Source organism: Galeopterus variegatus, unplaced genomic scaffold (assembly GCF_000696425.1).
Source record: "Galeopterus variegatus unplaced genomic scaffold, G_variegatus-3.0.2 Scaffold737, whole genome shotgun sequence".
Taxonomy (NCBI): domain Eukaryota; kingdom Metazoa; phylum Chordata; class Mammalia; order Dermoptera; family Cynocephalidae; genus Galeopterus; species Galeopterus variegatus.
In genome coordinates, this window is record NW_007726848.1 from 184,640 (window position 1) to 207,305 (window position 22,666).

The 22,666-nt window shown below is 37.2% G+C and overlaps 1 protein-coding gene across 3 annotated transcripts in view; it reads left to right on the forward strand.

Annotated features, from left to right (window-relative positions):
* Window positions 1–22,666, forward strand: part of ARL15 (ADP-ribosylation factor-like 15) — a 410,068-nt gene that overhangs the window by 139,333 nt on the left and 248,069 nt on the right. For all 3 annotated transcript variants that reach the window (XM_008571944.1, XM_008571945.1, XM_008571943.1), the window contains 2 exons: window positions 8,780–8,924; window positions 22,044–22,103. In XM_008571944.1, the coding sequence (XP_008570166.1) occupies window positions 8,780–8,924; window positions 22,044–22,103 (205 nt within the window). The remainder of the gene's footprint in view (window positions 1–8,779; window positions 8,925–22,043; window positions 22,104–22,666) is intronic.

Sequence of the window (22,666 nt, forward strand, 5' to 3'; positions counted from 1 at the left end):
TGTTTAAAAATGTTCTGATCAGATAATCACCAAAAAAGAGGTTTGATTCAAAATGTCTTAGTTTCTCTTTCACTGTCAGCTAAATTTGTATTTCTTCGCTTTTCAGGAAAAAAAAAAATAGTAAATGGTCTGAAACTGACCTATGTGAATCCCTGATTTGGAGAAGTTTATGGATATGGCATTAAAGCTTGGGTCTTATCATAGATAGTCATGTGTGGGGATTTTTTTGCTGGTTTTATTGGATAATTCTTTATACAAATTGATGTTTAAAAATTAGACATCCCATCTAGCTATTAAAAGGTAAGAATTACAGCTTAAAAATAAGAAAGACACATAAATACTTAGCTTCCCTTTCGAGTTTCTTAGTTAAAAAAAAAAAAAAGAAAGAAAAAAATGACATTGTCAAGTTCATGAGGGTTTCAAGAGTACTGCTAACAAGCTTGTGTCAGTTGACAGAAATGCAAAGAAAATGAGCTAATGACATACTTGCAACCATAAATGAACCTGGTAGCTCAATAATGTTCCTCAAGAAGTGAAAGCTAGGAATATGTGAAAATCTTGAACTCGTTTCTTTAAATCTAGTGATCAGATACATGCCCTAACTTCTGGTCATCTTGGAATACACGTACCAGGCCTCATGAATGCAACTGATCAAGGATGACTGATGCACAGACTGGGAGCCACGTGGGCCCCTGGCCTGGTTTAGCGCAGCAGCATTCTCTTCAATTCAGAGTCTCAGATGTCTGCCCCTCTGCAAAGCCGCAAGGCCAATGTCTATAGCTGCTAAGCATGAAATCCCCTGCTTCTGTTTGTTTCTTTTGTTGCCACGAGTTAATAGGGACAGAGACAGGAGACAGCCCAGAACAAAGCAGAAATAATGGAGTATTTCACCCCAAAAAGGAATGTGGATTGAGAAATACAAAGGCTAAGGCAAAGACAGACGTAGTGTCCTGAGGCAGTGTGATGTATTGGCCAGAAGCCTCAGCCCTGGGACAATTCCAGGCCAAAGCCTTCATCTTTGAGCTCTGAGCAGCCCACATGGCCAAAGCTTTGACCCATCTTCTGTAAAAAACAATTTATTGTTTTTCCCACAAGGGTCTTACAGGGAAACAGGATTCTTCACTTCAGAAGGTGGAATGCTCTTGCAGTGTGGGGAAGGGTCTTCTGCTGGGATGTGTCTGGCAGACAAGGGCCTCTTCACAGCAGTCCTGCTTATTATTTCTCTTGCTATTTTTTTAAAATTATTTTTAATGGACACATAATAATTGTACATATTTATGGGATACAGCATATTTTAATACCTGTCTATAGTGTGTAATGATCAAATCAGGTAATTAGCATATCCATCACCTCAAACATTTATCATTTATTTCTGCTGGGAACATTAGGTGCCATTTTGAAATTACATTCTTTTTACTCGTTTGCAAGAACCACTAGTTATTCCAAGACATTGGGGCATATTTGACATTTATAGATCATCTCTTTCGTGTGCATTTCCACACAACACTGTTTATTCATGTATTTTCTCTCATACTCTCCTCCAACACATTTTATTTTGTATTCCCTTATTTATTTATTTACTTTATTGAGGAATAATTTCCACATACATACATTTTAAGGGGGAAAATTTGAGGAACGTTTCAACAAAGATTTTGTTTTTCCTTAGGGCCATCCTTAGAACCAGAAATCTCTGCAGCCAGCATGAGCTTCTCTTAATAGACAGGTTTTGTCTTTTCCAGAGGACAAAAAATGGTTAAATGAAAGAAGCAAGCAGTGGGAAAGAGAAGCCAGCAGCATGTCAGTGTCCCCTTGTCTTACATGTCAACCAATCCTCTTTCTCCTTCTTTACTCCCTAACTCAGCCAGGCGGGAACCCTAAGGATACTGTTCTTCACCCAAGTCCTCTAACTTGGAGAGAAAGCTGCAGGTCTCCTTTGCCTGGAATGAAAAGTACTTCAGCTATAAATGTGATGACAGTGCAAGTGAAAAAAGCAGTACAGAGACTTGCATCCTCTTCCTTTGCCAGGTGTCTTTCTCTTCAGTTACTCAGGCAGACTTATTAAAGCACCCTTACCCCTTCTAGACAACAGAAACACCCACTTCTAACGCTATGATCCTTGGATCCAGGCATGACAGTGCCGAGCCCAGAGCACTTAAGCCAGGGCTCTCGAGCTGATCAACCCTGGCTGGAACCCCAGCTCTGCCATTTAATAGCTCTCAGGTGAATTTTCTTATCTCTGTATTGTCCTCTACACAGAATGGATCTAAAGTCTCTAATACATGACACACCCTCTCATGTCAGAGGCTTATCATTCCAGTGGCTCAGAAAATGGCTCTGGAGCCAGACTGCTAGGATTTGAATCCTGCTACATGTAGGCAAATCACTTAACTTACTTGATCCTCAGTGTCCTCATCTTAAAATGGGAATCATACAGTATTTTCCCTGTTGGGTTATCTAAGGAATAAATGAATTAGTACACATAAATCACTTATATCTGGTACTCAGTAGCATTTGCTGCCTTTAGTTTTGTTTTTAAGTTATTAGGATCCCCTTCCCCCCACCCTCCCCCAACCCCCACGTCTCCTGCAGAGCTTGAGCATTTCTGACAAATCCTGTAATACGTTTTGTGTTGGCTTACATTTTGTACTGGGTTGCATTTTCAAAGGACAGACCTGTATTTGACTATTATAGACTTTAAAAATATTTTAAATCAGGTCATTTTAGCTATTTAAGCACTTCTTACTGTTTTATTTATTGAACATGTTTTGTGTTAGAAAACACTTCTAGAAATTGAATTCCTTTTAAAAACTTTTTTTTCATTGTGAGAGTTGGTGAGGGTCAGAATGTACAGGGGCCTGTATTTTTACAACCAAAGTACCTAAGAAATATATCCACTTAAAGGTATGGGTGAGTTTGTGCTTTTAGGTGTCAACTCATAGATGTCTTGTTAATCTAACAAATAGTTATTGATCTCTGTGCTAGACCTCACCCTTGGGCTACATAGAAAAAAACCTGGTTATCTGCCATAGGAGACCTTGCATTTTTGCTTGGCAAGTTCCATATTTAAATAAGGAGGAAACAGTATGGGGCTTGCGCAGTAACTGTGTAGCTGTGAGGAAGTCCTGAAACTGAATGAAGAAAATTTTCCAGCATCTGTACGGAGCTTCAATCAAATTGCAGTTATGCTTAGAATAAAATCATGTATTCATGATGAAAAACAGAGCTTCAATTGAAACAAATGCCATGTCCCCAAAGGCTGGGAATTTAGTGACACAGGATGGTAGGAAATACTGGCAATGCAGGGGCCAGTGCCAGAGTGGGAGGATTTTGAACAAGGCTCTCATCTAGAAATATGTAGTTATATATAGGACAACCGTGCTGCTCCGTTTCAGTGCCTGGCCTGGTAGCTGTAAAATTAAGTTTTTAAGATCCTATTTTTGAACCAATAATATGTCCAAGAATGGATATTTCTTTGGATCTTTGTGTATATTTCTGTCAGTTAATAAATCTTACATTTAGAAAAATATCCATGTGGCATCATATTAATTGCAGGGCTTGAAGTGTGTGTACAGGACCACGGAGTGGAAGAAAGGATTAGTTTTCTCTAAGACAATTGAGGAAGACTTCCTAGAGGAGGTGCCATCTAAGCAGAACTTTGAATAGGAATTCACCAAGTAGAAGAGAGAGGGGAAGGCCTTCCCTTTTGCATGCACAGGACCAGGGTGGCACAGAAACATTAAGTACTCAGACTGTTTGAGGGACTAGTGAGTGATTTGGAGGGTATCTGGAGTCATTAAGGTACAAATATAGAGGGAAATGAGATATACAGTTAAATGCTTAATTAATGCTTTACAGTGTTGACTTGTTGAGCAGTTATTCACCAAGTACCTACTGTGTACAGTGCTCTGCTGGGCCTGCCAAACATTTGGCATTGTCTCCAACAGAAATGATGACATTTTAAGATGATCTTGTTGTCTTGGTGCTAGACCACCAGACTAAAATGCAAGTCCTCAATTCACCCTTGCAATTTTATGGTTTGCTTTTTTTTTTTTTTTTCTTTTTCTAATACATGCTCAAACAAATATTCCTTCTTCTAGCAAATATTCATAGGGTTCTTGCTTCTGGGTTTTACCTAATCCATATTTCAGCTAACGATTATCTGATTACACGATTTTTCTAGTATCTGCAACACAGAGTCACAGACAATGTTGGTAGAAGCTTGTGGGTGCACACTAGGGGGAAACATCCTGTGTCCTTACATAATATGGTAGGTATACTGGGTTCTTTCAAAAAAGAGCAAGTCACCAGTGATCCTGCCTGAAAAGACCTGTGAACTGAAGTAGTCTAGGCAACAGAGACCATGACCTTGCTTGGCACCCCCAGAGGGTGTAGTTGTCATTCAGACTGGCTCTGTTCTCTGTTACCTGCTTCAAGTAAGTTTCCAGGGTTGTGTGTCTTCAGTGTGTTGGATTGAACTGAGAAGGGATGGAGCATGTGGAGGCAGCTGTGGGTGGATGAAAGGGGAAGTACTACATTCTGGGCTGTCTGTTGGGCTGCCAGGCCCTTGCTCAAGGAATGTCACTATCACCCAAGATACCTCAGGAGAATGAGCATCAGGATGAACAGTTATTTCCCCATATGGCACCTTTCTTAGTAGCATAATGTGTTGAACCCATGCCTCATAACATCCTCTTGAAGAAAGGAAGTGGCAGATAGTGTTAAAATGTTACTGGTTAATCATGGGGAAACTGAAGCATGGATAGGTTTAAGGGGCTTGAGCAGAGTTACACAATGCCTTAGTGTCTGGCCTGGGAATGAAGCCCGAGTTTGCCGCTTGCTGTCAGGACTGCCGACAGCATTGTCTTTTGCATTGTACAACAGTGAAAAGGGCTTACTCTTAACAATGCAAGAGCTGCTGTAGGAGACAAACACAATGAACTTTGGTAGAGTATAGTCTAGAGGCCAAAATGAGTAATTTTAAGTAAGTTGACTAGAAGATCCAAAGCTTCGTTAAGTTTAAAACAAATGAAAACTCTGTATAGATTTTAGGTACTGACTCAAAAAACATGAACATTCCTCCCCCAATTGCAGTAGGATACTCTTAAAAGTTTTTAAAAAGTTAGCTGAAAGTCTGACACTATTCCTGTTAACCACAGGGTTTATTTATTTCAGGTAGCATATTTATTTCTAAGATTCTGTGATTTATTTAAAAGATTCTGCCTTGTAAGAACTGTCAGTCTAGTCTTTACATTCCGAAAAACCTTCTTTCTGTAGCCTGTAGTTTCAGGGGAGGTTTTTGTTTTATTCAGACTTAGTTTGGGTCTTACAGAACAGTTGGAACTACAGAGCCTGGAATTCAGAAAAGACTGGGTGGGGGAGGTGTGGGCGGAAATATCAGGTTGGGTGTTGTTACATTCTGTATGATTGGAATCATGGGAGTGGAGATGACATCACTGGGGAGAAAACAGAGAAGAGAGTGGAATAGAATGTCACGGCTAGATTGTCTTTTATGTCAGAAATGTCTTAGTTAGCCTAGAATAAATTAACAGGTGATATAGATATTAACGGACTTGACTACAAAGTTTTTGTCCTCTGATTTTAAAAAGAACATGAACATGAAGATAAAATTGTGGAACTTTTGGCTGAAATATGTGGAGTGATATTGGTATATGAGTAATTTAAACAGGGTGTTACAGCAATCAGTTACACACAATTTTATTTTGTATTTAAGATTTATGATAGTTTGGGCCGGGTTAGTTTGAGGGGTTATCTCCCCTCTAGGAGATAGATAGTCCAGAGAGTTCTGGCAGTGAAGCTGAGCAGAGTGGGGGTCTCAGAGCTGGAATTAGGTCAGTCCCCTTCTCCCAGCAAAGACCAAAGCAGCCCGGTAAGAAAAACCAGGTGACTACATAGTGTCGTTGCCCATCATAGCTGAGCATGGAAGACCTCTCCTAAGTGTGAACAGCTACTAGTTAGTGGCCTTCTTTGAGGGAATACATATATACATACAAACATAAACCTGTCTCTGAGAAACACTCTCAAGAGTCTGGGAGTCTTGTTTTTTCATGTATAAGAAAAAGTTTGCAAAAAGACAGTATTACCCAGCCTCCATACAAATCCAGGATGTGATGTGTTGGCATCTAGAATGCTGTTTATAGTTGTGGTCATTAATCTAGTAGTTGAAGGCGAATGAAATTAAAGTAAGGCCAAAGGAGAGTGACTAACATGATGAAAGAGTAGGAGGAGTTGCTATATGAAGACAGACTGAAATAATTAGGACTCCTCAGGCTTGAAAAGACTGAGAGGAAATATGATTAGAATTTAATAAATCCATGAAGAATATGAATCATAGAATTGTTTACCAGAAGTAGGCAGGATCTCTTAAAAACTGGGGAAAGAAAATTGAGCACGAAAATAAGCTCTAATCTACAGGGAAGGTAGATCCTGTGCATCAAAACTGCTCTTTTGGGAATGAGGCTAACTTCTGGCATTGAAACAAAAGAATTAAGGCTTTGACGCTATTTTCTTGAAGCTTGCTGGGGGGGGGGGGGGGGGGGGGGGGGGGGGGGGGGGGGGGGGGGGGGGGGGGGGGGGGGGGGGGGGGGGGGGGGGGGGGGGGGGGGGGGGGGGGGGGGGGGGGGGGGGGGGGGGGGGGGGGGGGGGGGGGGGGGGGGGGGGGGGGGGGGGGGGGGGGGGGGGGGGGGGGGGGGGGGGGGGGGGGGGGGGGGGGGGGGGGGGGGGGGGGGGGGGGGGGGGGGGGTCAAAGAACATAGATCAAGTATCCTATATTAGCTTTTATGTTTTCTTTTCTTGGGTGAAATTTAAATGTTGTTTGTGTTTCATTCAACAATTATTTATTGAAGGTAGATTCTGTGCCTTGTTCTCTGCTAGGCACTGGTGATACTGGGATAAAGATGGACAGACATGGTTCACAGGCTGTTGAAAAAAGTAACTTTCATTGTCTGTGAGATGAATTCACAAAGTACTGCGAGAGCTTGACATGAGTTGCTAACTCGGTCTTAGGATCAGAGAAGACTGCCCTGAGGAGGGGGTGGTTACTCTAAAAACTGATGAGGAGTTGGCTAAGCCAAGAGCTGGGGGAAGAGGGAGCAGCATATGTAAGTGCCTCAAGGTGTGATAGAGGGGGCAGCCCTGCTGGAGTGGAGGGGGGTGAGAGTGATGGGAGTGAGGCTGGTGGGGCTGGCTGGAACAGATCGGGCAGGGTCATGTGGACCATGATAAGGATTAGAGCCCAAGAGCAGGGGGAAGTCACTGAAGCAGGGTAAGCAGATGTGATCAGATTTTCATTTTATCAGCAATGGCAGTGGCTGCTGTGGGGAGAGCAAGAGTGAATCTGCTGGAACCAGTGGGAGAATGTTGATGTTATCCAGGTGATGATGGCCTGGGCTGGAGAGAAGTGGACAGATTCTAGAGCTATTTCAGAGGTTGTATGGACCAGACTTATTGAATAAATGTGAGCAATGAGGAAGAGAAATAATCATGCTTGATTTATGAAAGCATGACAGCCAATTAAGGCTCAGATTTTTATCTGAGTGAGAAGAATCAACACAGGCTATTTATGGGTCTACTCTCATAATCTCCAGATGACCCAGAAGTGAGTAGGTCTGCCTCCCTCCCTCCCTGACTCCCCTCTTTCCTTCTCTCACGAGTCATTCAGGGCCTAAATATTTCAGGTTCTGTAATCTGGAACATAGTTGGCCCCTAATAAATGGATGCAGGATAAGTAGAAAGATCAAAAACTGCATGAATGATATTCCAGATCCCCTTGTCTTTAACTCTTGCAGAGCAAACATGTTTATGCAGTGCACAACTATACTACAGTTCATAGTACCTGAGGTCAGGTGACCTGAAACAGAATTTAACAAAGGACGAGAAGGTAGTGATGTATACAGGGACTCAATTTAATGGGTTTTAAAATCTTTATTCTGAAATGATGTCAAAGAGTTGTAAGACTAGAACAACAAGTATTCCCGTGGACTCTTCACTCATCCTCACTAGTCATTAACATTTTACCATGTTTGCTTTATCACACCCTTCACCATATGGTGATGGAGATGGAGGTTTGGAATTTTTCTGAGCCAGTTAATTGTAGACATAAAGACTCTTCACCTCTGAATAATCATGGGTGTGTTTTCTCAGAAAAATGATTTTCCTTATGTAACCACAGTACAGTTATTAAATTTGGGAAGTTTAGCCTTATGCAACACTGTTATCTGACATGCAATCTGTATTCAGTTCTCACCTGTTGTCCCAATAATGTCATTTATGGCATTTTTTCCCCTCCTGATCCAGGATCCAATCCAAGATACACTGCATTTTATTTATTATATCTTTTTAGTCTTCTTTAATCTGGAATGGTTCCTCAATCTTTCTTTGACTTTTAAGACAGTGGTATTTTAGAGAACAGGTAGGTCGACTGGTAGAATGCTCCTCAGATTGGCTTTATCTGGTTTCCTCATGCTTAGACTCCAGTTGGGCATTCTTGGCAGGAATGCTGCATGATGATGTCATGGCCCTTGCAGTGCACCTGCCACAGCAGGAAGGGGGGCCATGAAGTAGACTTATGTCTCATGACTGGAGAGGTTAACTTTGATCGCTTGGTTAAGGAAGTGTCCTCCAGGTTTCTCCACTATTAAGTTACCATTTTCCTCCTTATAATTAATAGATTATTTATTTCTTAATACTTATTTAGTCATTTTAAGTGTTACTAAGGTTTGTTTTCACAATCTTATTTTACACTTTCCCCCTCCTTTGGCAGTGTTTTAGAGCACTTTGCTGCAAGGGACCACCACCTGCACGACCAGAATATGACCTGGTTTGCATAGGCCTCACCGGTTCTGGCAAGACCAGTCTATTGTCAAAACTCTGCAGTGAAAACCCTGAGAACGTTGTGTCAACCACAGGTGAGTACTGTGCCAAGGTTCTATGCCTTTCTCTTTCTCATCCCCAAGATGTTCTAGTTTTCTGTCCTATTTGTGTGATCCCTCCCCTCCCCTCCCTGCTACTTGTAATTTAGTGCTTGTCAGTTTATTTATTCAAATTTTAAATACTCTATCTCTTTTTCAAAAAAGATTTGAGGAGGTTTTAATAGCATTAAATTAGTGCATCCCGTATCTCTCCAGCCCTTCATTTCAATGGCAATGAATAAATCAAGCTCAGGAAAATACAGGGGTCTTCAAAAAGTTCATGGAAAGTGAGTATTATGAAAAAAACTGCATGAATTTCAAAATTTTTTTGCACCAAAATAAATTTGTACTAAGTTGTTATAACCTGTCTAAAGAGGATCTAGTTTGAGGTACTAAGAAGGAGATAAGGTATCACTTTGAAAAGAGTTTCTATCAGAGCAACATGAATTCTGCTAAAATTGAAGCAAGAATAAACTTCAAATTTATGGTGAAGCTTGGGTGGAAGAATGGTGAAATCACTGATACTTTACAAAAAGTTTACGGGGACAATGCCCCAAAGAAATCAGCAGTTTACTAATGGATAACTCATTTTAAGAAGGAATGACACAATATTGAAGATAAAGCCCCCAGCAGCAGACCATCCACATCAATTTGCAAGGAAAAAAGCTAATCTTGTTCATGCCCTAACTGAAGAGGACCAACAATTAACAGCAGAAACAATAGCCAACACCACAGATATCTCAGTTGGTTCATCTTACACAATTCTGACTGAAAAATTAGTTGAGCAAACTTTCTGCTTGATGGGTGCCATTACTGTGCCCAGATCAGTTGCAGACAAGAGCAGAGCTTTCAATGGAAATCTTAAACAAGTGGGATCAAGATCCAAAAGCATTTCTTCAATGAATTGTAATAAGAGATGAAATGTGGTTTTACCAGTATGATCCTGAAGACAAAGCACAATTAATGGCTACCAAAAGGTGAAAGTGGTCCAGTCAAAGCAAGAGTAGATCAGTGAAGAGCAAAGGTTATGCCAACAGTTTTTTGGAATGCTTATGGCATTTTGTTTGTTGACTTTCTGGAGGGCCAAAGAACAATAACATCTGCTTATTAAGAGAATGTTTTGAGATAATTAGCCAAAGTTTTAGTGGAAAAACTCCTGGGAAAGCTTCACTAGAGAGTCCTTCTCCACCACTACAATGCCCCTGCTCATTCCTCTCATCAAACAAAGGTAATTTTGCAAGAGTTCTGATGGAAAATCATTAGGCTTTCACTTTACAGTCCTGATTTGGCTATTTATGAGTTCTTTTTGTTTCTTAATCTTAAAAAATCTTTAAAGAGCACCCATTTTTCTTCAATTAATGTAAGAAAGACTGCATTGACATGGTTAAATTCCCAGGACCCTCAGTTCTTTAGGGATAGATTAAATGACTGATATCATTGCTTACAAAATTGTCTTGAACTTGATGGAGCTTATGTTGAGAAATAAAATTTATATGTATTTTTTGTCTTTATCTTTTAATTCCATTTTTCCACAAACTTTTTGAAGTCCCCTTGTAAATACCAGGCCAATGAATATATACAAGCCTGAATATGATACCTGAATATGCTTATTGAAAAAAGAAGAAATTAAATAAGGGGAAAAAGGAAGAAATGAAATGATCTGAAATCTTGGCATCACATTTAGCCACCTTGACAGTTTGTTGACTCTGAATTTTTAGATCTCTGCGTATATTCCCATATACTTAGTTTTATTCCACTGGCATATTATATGTATTCCTTTTATTATAAATGCCTGTCTTGCTTTTCCTTTGCTTACCTGCCCTTACCTTCCTTGCCCTTTTTATGCTCCTAAAATTGTATTTAGACACGTTTCTTTTCATTGTCTATTTCACAGAAATGGAATCCTGTTATACTGCATCTTGCTTTTACTTAATAATGGTCATGGAAACCTTTCCAAGATAATCTAATTCTTCCCAAAATTAAGTGAAAAAAATTCACATTACCTGGCTTTAAAATGTCAAATAGGTAACTTCATAGTTTATAAGGAAAAACATTTGGTTCCCTTTCTAACTCATTTTTGATTCCATGTATGGGAGATGAATATTTAGATGCTCTCCTTCTGCCACACACCCTACTCATATTTCTTCCCTTCCCACTCTCCTAATAGTTATCACACTTTTTGCTTAAAATCTATATGCAGTTTTTATATCATCATGGCTGTGTATATGTCATTCACATTTCTCTGTGAGCCTCATAACAGCCTTATATGACAGGTAGGAATCTTTTTCCATATTCTGTTTTTAAGTCATCCGAGGATCAAAGGTCCAGTGACATGGCTATGGTTACACAGTTAGTGACAGAGGTAGGATATCAGTTCATGTCTTAAATGCAGTTTAGTGGTATCCAAGGTTTAGGGTTTCTGATGGGAGTATGTATTTACTGGTTGTATAATTGTGGATAACTTTTGAGTAAAGTGCTATGAAGTTATACAAACTTTATTAGCTTACTAATTCTTTTCAGGCAAAATAACTTCCCAAAATATGTGTAAGAGTAATACATCATATACTTTTTTTCACTTATCAGAGTTATGTTCTAGTGCTATTGCTAAAAGAGCAGTTTTGAGTCATAATGTAAAAATTACCTGTAAATATTTTTTATGATTTATTATTTATAAATTTTAATATATTTTGTTTGTTTTTATTAAACTTTTAAAATAATGTTTTCCTTTTACTGGAACCAGTTGTAACATTGTGTGCTAGTTGATTTGCTGATGCATTATATATTAAGTTGGCTAACATTTTGGGTATCAAGCTTCTATGAGTTGTCATTATACTGAATCCACCACAGTGCCCTTTTGGAGGCCTGTTTGGAGGTCACTGCCATTAAGAAGTTTACTCCTGGGTTAGGAAGATAAGTTCTCTGATGGTGAAACAGTTCACATTTATTGAATGTTTAATATATGTCAGGCCCTGTGCTAAGACAGAATGTGAAATGTACAATACTTGATGGTATAAACATGAAAGTTAAAAGAGGGAGTGATCAAAAAAAAAAAAAAGGAATGGTCATTTGTCGTTTCTAACAGGGGATCAAAGAAGGCTTCATAGTGAAGGTTATGTTTGAGTTTGGCCTCATGTGATGGGTAGGATCTAAGCAGAGAGGAATGGGGTAAGGAAGATAAGAATAGAAACTAAAGATATATTCAGAGAAAAGTTAGTAGTCAAGGCACAGGATTCATAGACGTAGGATGTGTTGGGATCTCAGGCTAGGGACTGGAGAAGCTGTTGGGAGAGACTTGTAATATGGAGAGGTGGTCTAGCCAGGACAATAATTATGGGGATGGATAGTTACAGGCACATGTGATTCATGCTGTGAAAGTGACAGCAAAATAGAAAGGGTAATAGAAAGGAATAGAAAGGAAGGGAAGAAATAAGAATCAAATATGACTCAAGTTTCTAGCTTGGTGTTTGGGTGGATTGTAAAAAGAAGTAGGGAAAATATGACAGGCAATTTTAAGATAATAGATAAAGAGTTTAGTTGGACATTCTAATTTTGAGGTGTTGGCAAGATGTTCAACAATGATACAAATGCTAAAAGACAAGCAGACTAGAGAAATTTTGGAGCTGGAGATTTAGATCTGAGAGACAACTCAATTGTGGATTTGGATGAGATTGTCATGAGATGAATGGGTAGAGAAAGGGAGGAGGGTGCTAAGCACCAATTATATTTCATTTGTTCATTCCACATTTGCTGAATGTCTGTTATATGACTTCCACTAATTTAGGCACTGAGGATGCATCCGTTAATAAAATCAACATTCCTATCCTTTGGAGCTTACATTTTAGCATTTGCATTTGACAAGGAATCTAGGTCAGGCAGTTCTATACAATATTATCTAATTCGAATATGGGCAAGAGATCAAAAGAACCAGAATCAAATAATATAAACATAAGACTAACATCTGGGAAAAGGCCGTTGGATGTGGTGACAATGTGGGATAGAAACCAAACTGAGAATTGAGGCAAACAAAGAGAATGAGGTATAAGCTATCTTTTTCACTCTTTGGCCCTTTGGCTAAGATTGCATATAGACTATTCTTTCAAGAAGATAGACAGGAAAAGAGAAAACAGTGTTGTGGGAATTTGTTTTTATAAGAGAAAGTTTCATGAGAGTATGTTAGTAGCCTCAACCACAAGAAACATGAACAAAACTGTACCAAGGCATATCATAATAAAATTGCTTGAAACCAGTGATAAAGAATATGATGCTTAATTTTATGTGTAACTTGGCTGGCCACAGCAATATGTGGCCAAGCATTATTCTGGATATTTCTTTGAGGGTTTTTGGATGGAACTAAAACTTAAAACTGTGGACTTTGAATAAAGCAGATTGCCCTCCATACTGTGATTGGGCCTTATCCCGACAGTTGAAAGCCTGAATAGAACAAAAGACTGACCTCACCAGAACAAGAGGGAATTCTGTAGCAGATGGCCTTCGGATTTGAACTGCACATCAGCTCTTTCCAGGGTCTCTAGCCTGCCAGGCAATGTTGCAGATTTTGGACTTGCCAGCCTCTGTAATTGTGTGAGCCAATTCCTTAAAATATATATCTTTATATACATATACATATATGTATAAACACACATACACTGCTGTATATACACATGTATATCCTTTTCTTTTCTTTTTTTTTTTTTTTTGAGAACCCTGAGTATACAAAGAGAAAATCTTAAAAGCAGATAAAAGATGTTACATACATGAGAATAATGATAAGGATGACATCAGATTTCTCACTGGAAACAAAGCAAGTGAGAAGACAGTGGAGCAGCGTCTTTAAAGTACTGAAAAAAAAGTATTAACCCGTATCCAACAAAAAATAACTACAAAAGAGGAAGTAAAAATAAAGACTTTTTCAGATATACAAAAGCTGAAAGGATTTATTTCTAGCAGACCTGCATTATAAGAAATGTTAAAGGAAGTCCTTAAGGCAGAAGAAAAATGATACCAGATGGAAATCTAGATCTATGTAATAGAATGAAGAATGCCAGAAGTGGATGCTACATGGGTAATAAGATTGAGTCTTTGTTATTTAAATATCCTTAAAAGGTAACTGTTTAGATGAAAGTAAGAACCATATATCGTGGGCTTTATAACATATGTAAAAATAAAATGCATGAGAACAATAGCATAAAAGTCACAGGGGCAGACGGGAAGAACACTATTTTAAGGTTCTTATACTGTACATGAAGTGGTATAGTGACAATTGAAGGTGGACTGATTAAAGACATACTGTTAGCCCTAGAGTAACCACTAAGTTTGAATGGAATCTACAACTTTATCCTAAATAATTGGAGATGGTTGTGAATCAGCTCTAAGCTGATGGTTTTAAAGACCTGAGAACTGAAGAACTTAGAGGATCGCACTGGCCATTAGTTTGAAGACTGTTGTCCATAAGAATAGAAGCAGATAGGTGTGTTGGACAACTGTTTGCCAAGCATAAATTCATTCAGATAGAAGAACAAACTCCCCCAAAATTAATAGATAGAAATATGGAGGTTTGTATATGAGCAGATGTCATAACTTCAAGTGGGAAATTGAGAGATGCCTGTGGTGAAGTTTTCTAAAAGCATTAGAGTGAAGCAAAGCTTGTGCTAGGAAACACTGATAAGAAAAGGAAAAACTCTGTTTACTAGTGTAAGGAGGAAGAAAAAGTGTACAAGCATGTATGGGAGCATGGGGAAGACTTTTCTTAACAAGGATGAGGTTCCATATGATTCATTAAAAGGACTCTGTAATGATAGTGGTAGGGATGAATTGGGCATGTGAGTCGTTGTGTAAAGATGTAGAAGAGAAGGTGTAGATGCTTGTTGGCTGAGTCTTTGTGTTTACTGTAGTGAAAGAAGAAGGGCAAGATGTTGGAGAAACAAGTTAGTGATGGCAGAGAAGGAATGGAAGGTGGGCAGCAGAGGAGGTCCAAACAGGTTAACTTTGTTATTAGTGGACCCACAAAAACCATACAGCCATTCAGTGCTACAGTTTGAGATAGGCATTGCTGGCATCTTCAAACTTACTACCCAGGTTCACAGTTCTTTTTGTAGTTCGTAGCAGGTGTGTATGAAAGAGAGAAAGAGAGAGAGTGTGTATGTGTTTGTGTGTGTAATTGAAGAACAAAGAAGGTGGAAAGAATGTACTGAAATAAACAACACAGCCCAATAGTAAGGAAAGGTAACTAGGAGAAGAAATGAGGAAGTCCGAAAGCCACACATGCATGCAGGCATTCAGTGGGGAAGTTGCTGCGGAAGCCAGTGGAGAATGATTCACAAAGGAAAAGATCAAGGAACTTAAGTATGTAAAAATTTAAAATCATTAGAAAGATAAAATTGACAGGATAAGTATAAAAAGAAAACAATAATGTTGAAATATTTGCATCAGATGTTATAGATGAGAATTTATGACTGTCTCACTTAGTTTATGACTGTCTGAATGGAGAATTCAATCGCATTTACAGGTAACATCTAGAATGTAATAGAAGTTATGCTGAGTCCACAAAGAAGTAATTCATAAAAAAGAATAAGTGGCAAACAAATAAATGGAAAAGGGTCAACTTTCCAGAAGTTCAATTTTATTAGAGAATAAACAAGAAAATATTAGTTGTACACTTATTGTATTTGTTTCTTTGTAAGACCTAATGCTGGCAAGATTGTAGTAGCATTGGTATGCTTGTGTATTACTGCTGACATTGTGATTGTTACTGTCCCTTTTCTTGGAAAGCAATTATTTATATAAATCAAAAGTTACCAAAATATTTATAGATCTTGTAGTCATGCCACTGACAATTTATTTTAAGCAAGTAATTTAAAAGAAACTACATGCACAACGTGATTCTTTGTAGTATTTTGTATAGCAACTAAAACTTTAAAGCAATTTAAATGTCCTACAGCAATGGAGTTTGTTAATTAAATTATGGTACCTCGATTGAAATGATTATAGGTTGGAAAATGTATATAGTCTTCTATTGAAGAAAATTAAATAATTAAATTTACATTTATTTTTGAAATTAAACCATGGAAAACTATGCACTTGAACAAAACTAGAAAAGAACATGTAAAAATAACAATGTACTTTTTTGATGTGGCTGAATTATGGGTGAAATTTTATTCGTTTAAATTATTTCTCTATTTTACAGTGTTTTGACAATATAAAACCAATTATAAATGAAATATTTGTTGGAAAAGTTTTGAGAAATTAGGAGAGAATCTGCCTTGAGAGTTGATTTCTTATAATGAAAACTAGCATAAAATGGGTATGTCTGTCCAATTTTCGCAAGGCAAAAATTCTGCCTTTTTTTCAGAGAGGGAATCCAAACTTTATTGGACTGTTAACTTCAGCAATGTTTCACCTTTAACATAATTTAAAAAAGATACTTAAATTGTCAAAACTCAAAGAGCCAAGAAATCCTCCAGAGAGCAAGACCTGGCTGTTAACTTCAGCAATGTTTCACCTTTAACATAATTTTAAAAAGATACTTAAATTGTCAAAACTCAAAGAGCCAAGAAATCCTCCAGAGAGCAAGACCTGTTGGTAGAGAGAAAAATTGGGTAGCTTGCACCTTGGTCTAGAAACAAAAGTGAACTCTGCCCAGAGTGAATTCCTTGACTGTATATGCCTGAGGAATTTGTTGATAAAGAGGGGTAGTTAAACTGTAGATTATACAAATATTTTTTTTTTTTCTTTTTAAACCAGAGGAATGGAATCTAAAGGCTTAGGATAATATATTGATGCCACATGGAGAACAACCTAGAGAAAACTGGACATTTTGAATTGAAAAAGGTTGAAAATATCTTCTAGGGATATATATTACTGTGCTTGAAAAATTGTCAAGTAGTATGTCATTAAGTTAAAATAGAAAAAGATAATGACAATTTGAAAGAAATATAGAAAATATTTATAAAAATTTGAATGGAACATTTAATTTAGTTTTAGCAGCATATTTGATAAGTCAACAAGAGAAACAAGTTAGAAAGTCAAATATTGGTATCTGCTAAAGGATTGTGTTTTATAAATGCCAGTAGATTAAATTTCCTTTTATGGTGTTGAAATCATATTTAGAAGAATTTCACTAGACTGTTGTCCAAACATCACAAAACTGCCATGGCATAAATCATGCCCTTTGTCCAGGTCAAGGCCACCAGATCTGTGGAATGTCTTTACCTTCAGCAATTCTTAGGGTGACCCAGGAATTTCAGAAGCACAAATCAAGTATCTGTGTGCATGTGTGCAGTCTTGGGGGAGCGGAGGAGGAGGGTTCAGTCTGTAGGTCCAAGTAAAATACTTATGTGTTCCACACAATGAATAAAAATAGACTAACCTTTCTCCCAAAACTAATTTTGTTACAATTCCAAGAATGCTTTCCCTGCATGAAAAATTTCAAATCCATCTCCCCTATATCACAGGTTTTGTTGGATTTAAGGATTGCAAAAGAAAGACTGAAAGGCTATGCAAACAATTATTTCCCCAAAGAATTACTAAGTCATATATTTATTAAAATTTGTGCGGTTAAATCTTAGGGGAGGTTTCAGTCTTACTAATGTAGCTTAGATAGGCCAGGAAAAAATGACTGTGTAACTTAGGCTTTAGCCATCAAATTGTTTGAATGGAGCCTGGGGAGACCTACCCATGAGGCCTTCAGCCAAATACTGGAGGCCATTGATGATCAACTCAGCGATTACTGTTATTTTCTTCATCTCGTTTAATAAATAATGGAATCCTAACTTTAGAGGAAAATTTAAAAAGCTAATCTAGTCCATTCATTTTTACAGATAAGGAATTCAAGGCCAAAGCAAGAAAAAAATATGGCTGGTGAGTCTGTGAGCTGAGGCTAGGACTCCTGTGACAGTGCCTTGTCACATCAGTACTCTGACTCCTTGTGGAGAGCATCAGAGGACACTTATGTTTGAAGAAGCAAGAGAGTGATCATACTGTCATGGACATTTTCCATCCCTCTCTAAGTTCCTATTTTATTAATGTCTATAAAAAAGTACTTTCTAAATTCATGCTATTATTTTTATTCCATTAGTAAGAAAGCAATGTCATGTAGACCTCAGAACACTTATTTGGGTTCCTTGTGTTGGGTTTTTCATACACAGGAAGGAAAGTAAATTAGTGAGTTTAGTAGGCATATGTGTATGAGGGCACTTCAAAAAGTTTGTTGAAAAATGGAATTGAAAGATAATGCAAATCTTTCCATGAACTTTTTAAAGACCCCTTGTATTTGCCTAGTCAGCTTCACTAGTATTTAGGCTCAAAACTGGACAACCTAGTATGAATCCATCAGCTTGTTGGTGTATGGAGGAGGAGCTATAGTATAGGGCTGTGGTGACGAGACCTGGCTTCCAGTTGTGGTTGTACCACTTAGTACTTTTGGTAAGGTATTTAACCCCTCTAAGCTTCACTTTCTTCTTGGAACAATAGTACAGATATTAACTTTAGGATTGTTGTAATAGCTAAATTAGGAAATAGCTACAAATCCTTAGCACGGACCTTTAGACAATATTGAGATCCTATTATGTACCAAGCACTGGCGTTTAGGGTACACTGTATGTACAGTTTCCGCATTATGGATCCTTGCAGTCTAGCCAGGGACAGACATAAAACAAATAAATAAACCAGTATGTAGTTAAAACTGAAAATCATGCAGAAGTACTGAGCGCTAGAAGAACATGGATCCAGAAAAATCATATTAGTTCAAGGACACCAGAGAAGCCTTCCCTGACAAAATAACCTGCTCAAAGTCAAACAGTTAATAAATGGTAGAGCCAGAATTTGAACCCAAACATTCTTAATATAGAACTCATGCTATATGCCAGCTTTTATTCCGTAAAGCAGTCCTTTGAGAATGGTATTTTGACGGTTTAATCTTCATATCCCTACTTAATATTATATTAATACCCCCACCCCTGACCTTGTCCAACCCAATGTAAAGGAATAAAGTATAGTGTGATAGTTACCCTTCTTGGTTGCCTTTCTGGTGAGCTGAAAGTGTCGCTTTAAATTTTTAGTACTGTTTAATCCTTGCAAATATTTAGAAAACTAAAATGCAAAAACATTATTTCTCTTCCACGAACAGTACATTTTCTTATTTTCTAGACTGATTTCTGGACTTTTGTCCTCTGAATAATAATTTCTACAACTATACTGTAAAAATAATACTGAGATAGCAATATGAAAGACTGTGTATACTTTTGCAGTATAAATCTAGCCACACGTGTTGTATTTAGGGCGACAATATTTATGAGTATTCTGCAGAAACATTTATATGCCTATAAATAACATTGCTAGGTTACTTTGCTTAGCGTGAACATTGGAGGACATTTTTGTAGTCAATTTATTATGAAGACTCTGCAAGGATTTAAAGTCAGTAATGGTGATATAATCTGCCTGTTGGATTAATAAATTTCTAAAGTTGTATTTTGTATACGGGTGCGGCAATTTCTGCAAAGATATTACTTCCCTTTGAGTGCCTGCATATTGTCAGCTTTTAAGAATCAAAGCAGATTATACATTGCTGATGTGCTTCATAACTATTTCTTTCTCAAACATGAGGCTTGTCCTACTTCTCTGGAAAATCCATACTTGAGTTTTCCTTAACATAACCACTAGTAAATTGTTTAGCATTTGCAGAGGGCTTTTCGTTTTCAGGATTTCACAATCATTGCCTTTTAATCCATATAACACCCTTGTGAGGTAGGTAGATCACATTCAAGCATCCAAGTGTCCTGCAGGCGAATTTCCTTGCCAGCAGGAGTATTGTGATTGGCACTGACTCCTCATTTTCCCAGAGGCCAGACACCTGGAGAGGCTTTCCTTCATGTCCAGGTACACGCCAGCATTTCAGCCACATGGGACTGCCTTTCTCCTCCTGTTATTTTACTAAATTTCCTTGCCAGCAGGAGTATTGTGATTGGCACTGACTCCTCATTTTCCCAGAGGCCAGACACCTGGAGAGGCTTTCCTTCAGGTCCAGGTACACGCCAGCATTTCAGCCACATGGGACTGCCTTTCTCCTCCTGTTATTTTACTAAGATTCAGTGACTTCATGCACCATTAACCATAATGCTGTGCTGACTATGTCAATCTGCATTAAACCCACAGAGGAAGGGTATGTTTTAGAAGATTCTTAGGGGGCCCAATGAGCATTTACTTTCTGTGCAGCGAATTTCAGCTGTTGACAAATCCATCACTCCAACAAAGGTACTTTTCATTCAGAGGTAACTTTTACAGCTCCGAGTGGGTAATTAGATTAATAAATAAGCACCCAGAATTTCTGTCTTACAAGTTTTTAATATATTTAAACAGACAGAAAATATGTCTACCTAATGATTAAATTATCAACAAAAAAGCATCGATTGAAATACAATGCCAACAATCATATACTGTATGTTTATTGTATACCAGGCACTGTGATAAACACAATACACATAATACTTCATCCTTGAAGTAGATGTTATTAATCCTGTTTTACAGATGAGGATGCCAACGCTAGTAGATTGCCCACAGTCACAGACCTTATACATGACCGAGCTAGAATTTAAACCTAGTTCTGTCTGACTTCAAGGTCAATTCTTCAACTATTATATGATACTGCCTTACATGGAAGGAAGGTAATGTATAGATTACTAGTGTACTGGGACAGCATGCAGCGAAGGAGTGCAAAATATAGGCTAGACTAAAAAAGGTCCATATTGATTTCCTTTTCTTATAAAGCAAAGCAAAATTATGTAAAAGAATTGTTATCCACATCATACTTTATGTATCTTTTCACCTTTCCAGACACCTGTCATAACTTGCTTCAAGTAAAAAGTATTTGTGTGTTGTGTTCTTTACTCTATTGATAATCTCTTGAAAAGGGAACTGTGTTTGATTCATCTTGTAATTCTACATAGTAAATAATGCTTAAAACTTTAAATGGAATAGATGCTCAGAAACTACTGACAAATTATCTTTTAAAAATGAGAGACTTTTAATTGAAAAAGAAATACAAGTACATGGCTGAACAGTCAAATGAAATAAAAGAATCTCCCTCCTGTTTAAGACTTCCAGATCCTTAGTTGTCCTGAGCGTCCTTACTAGTTCTAGTTCCTTGTGGATTCTTTAAAAAATATTGAGTGTATATATTTGCACATGTGTTTATGTGTATGGGTATATGCACACTCACATATGTTGCAACTGAATTGTTTGCCTTGAGTGGTAAAAGTTAATTCCTAAATACATCATTAATCATAGAGCTATATACTTTATGTATTTTTTCTAATACAAATATTTTATTACACTCTAGTTCCTTGTGGATTCTTTAAAAAATATTGAGTGTATATATTTGCACATGTGTGTATGTGTATGGGTATATGCACACTCACATATGTTGCAACTGAATTGTTTGCCTTGAGTGGTAAAAGTTAATTCCTAAATACATCATTAATCATAGAGCTATATACTTTATGTATTTTTTCTAATACAAATATTTTATTACATGTATTTTATTACATGTAAATGTATTTTATAATGATTGTGCATGAATGGATAATTGTGATTGTATTTTTAAGAAATATGTATTTATGGCATATTAACCATGTCCTTAAAAGAAAAAAAAAACTAACATAAATATTATGTAATTCTAATATAACATGGTTTTAATTTAAGTACCTTACTTTCTAGGGTTACTGACTTATATATGAGAAAAATCATAAGACCTTAACTTCAGGAATTAGATGCAAATATCCCTGTAGATTTAATATTTTCTTTGAAATTTCTCTGTACTCCTACAGGTCTTTCTTACAATAGGTAAAATTTGCATAGTGACATTACGTATTGAAAAAAAGACAATATTTGAAGAAAAGGGGATAGCGTTATACTATGGTGTAATACACAACTGTTTTGAAAAATGGTAGAAGGTAATATTGGGTTGTCAGTTTATTTTGTTATGTATGTGTTTCTAGTATAAATATGAGCTATGAAAAAATAAGTCTTAAGATGCTCAAATCCTTTTTTCTAGGCAGATTAAGTATTTTAATTTAAAAGTTAAGTTGCTAATTCTTTCTTTATGTTTTTGTTTTCTAATTTTAGGTTTTAGTATAAAAGCAGTGCCATTTCAGAATGCCATCTTGAATGTAAAAGAACTCGGAGGTAAAGCATTTAAATCATTTCTGTGTCTGGCCTTAACTTCACTTATTTGGTACTAATTTGTTATATATAATTAAAATGTAATGATAATGAATTCTAGCAGGTGATTTATTTTTACCTTTTCTCCTGATAATATATTTTCTAGAAATATTTTCTTCTCTTTATATATGTTTTAAGAGTTCTAAGTAATGTAAACTTAGTTTTCTTTTCTATGAATCAAAGAACTGCACTACTGTTGGCAATCATATCCTATACTCATTGGTTTTACTTATTCAGAAAATTTATTCTTGAATGAAACATATGAAGAGAATTTTAATATAATGATTGAAAGATAAACTACACAGAGCAAAGAACTGTATTTTAAAGTAGTGTGTATTTATGCTGCAGGTTTTATTGTATTAGATCTTCTTAGAATGTATTTGTTCTGTTAATAAATCTTTTCCAGTAGTTTCTTTGCTGGCCAAGCACATTTATTGGATAGGCTGTACCCTAATCCATATATCACTCAGTCTTTCATTACACTCTCTGTCTGGCATTTTTTGGTTGTGTTTTATGTCAGTCAGGGT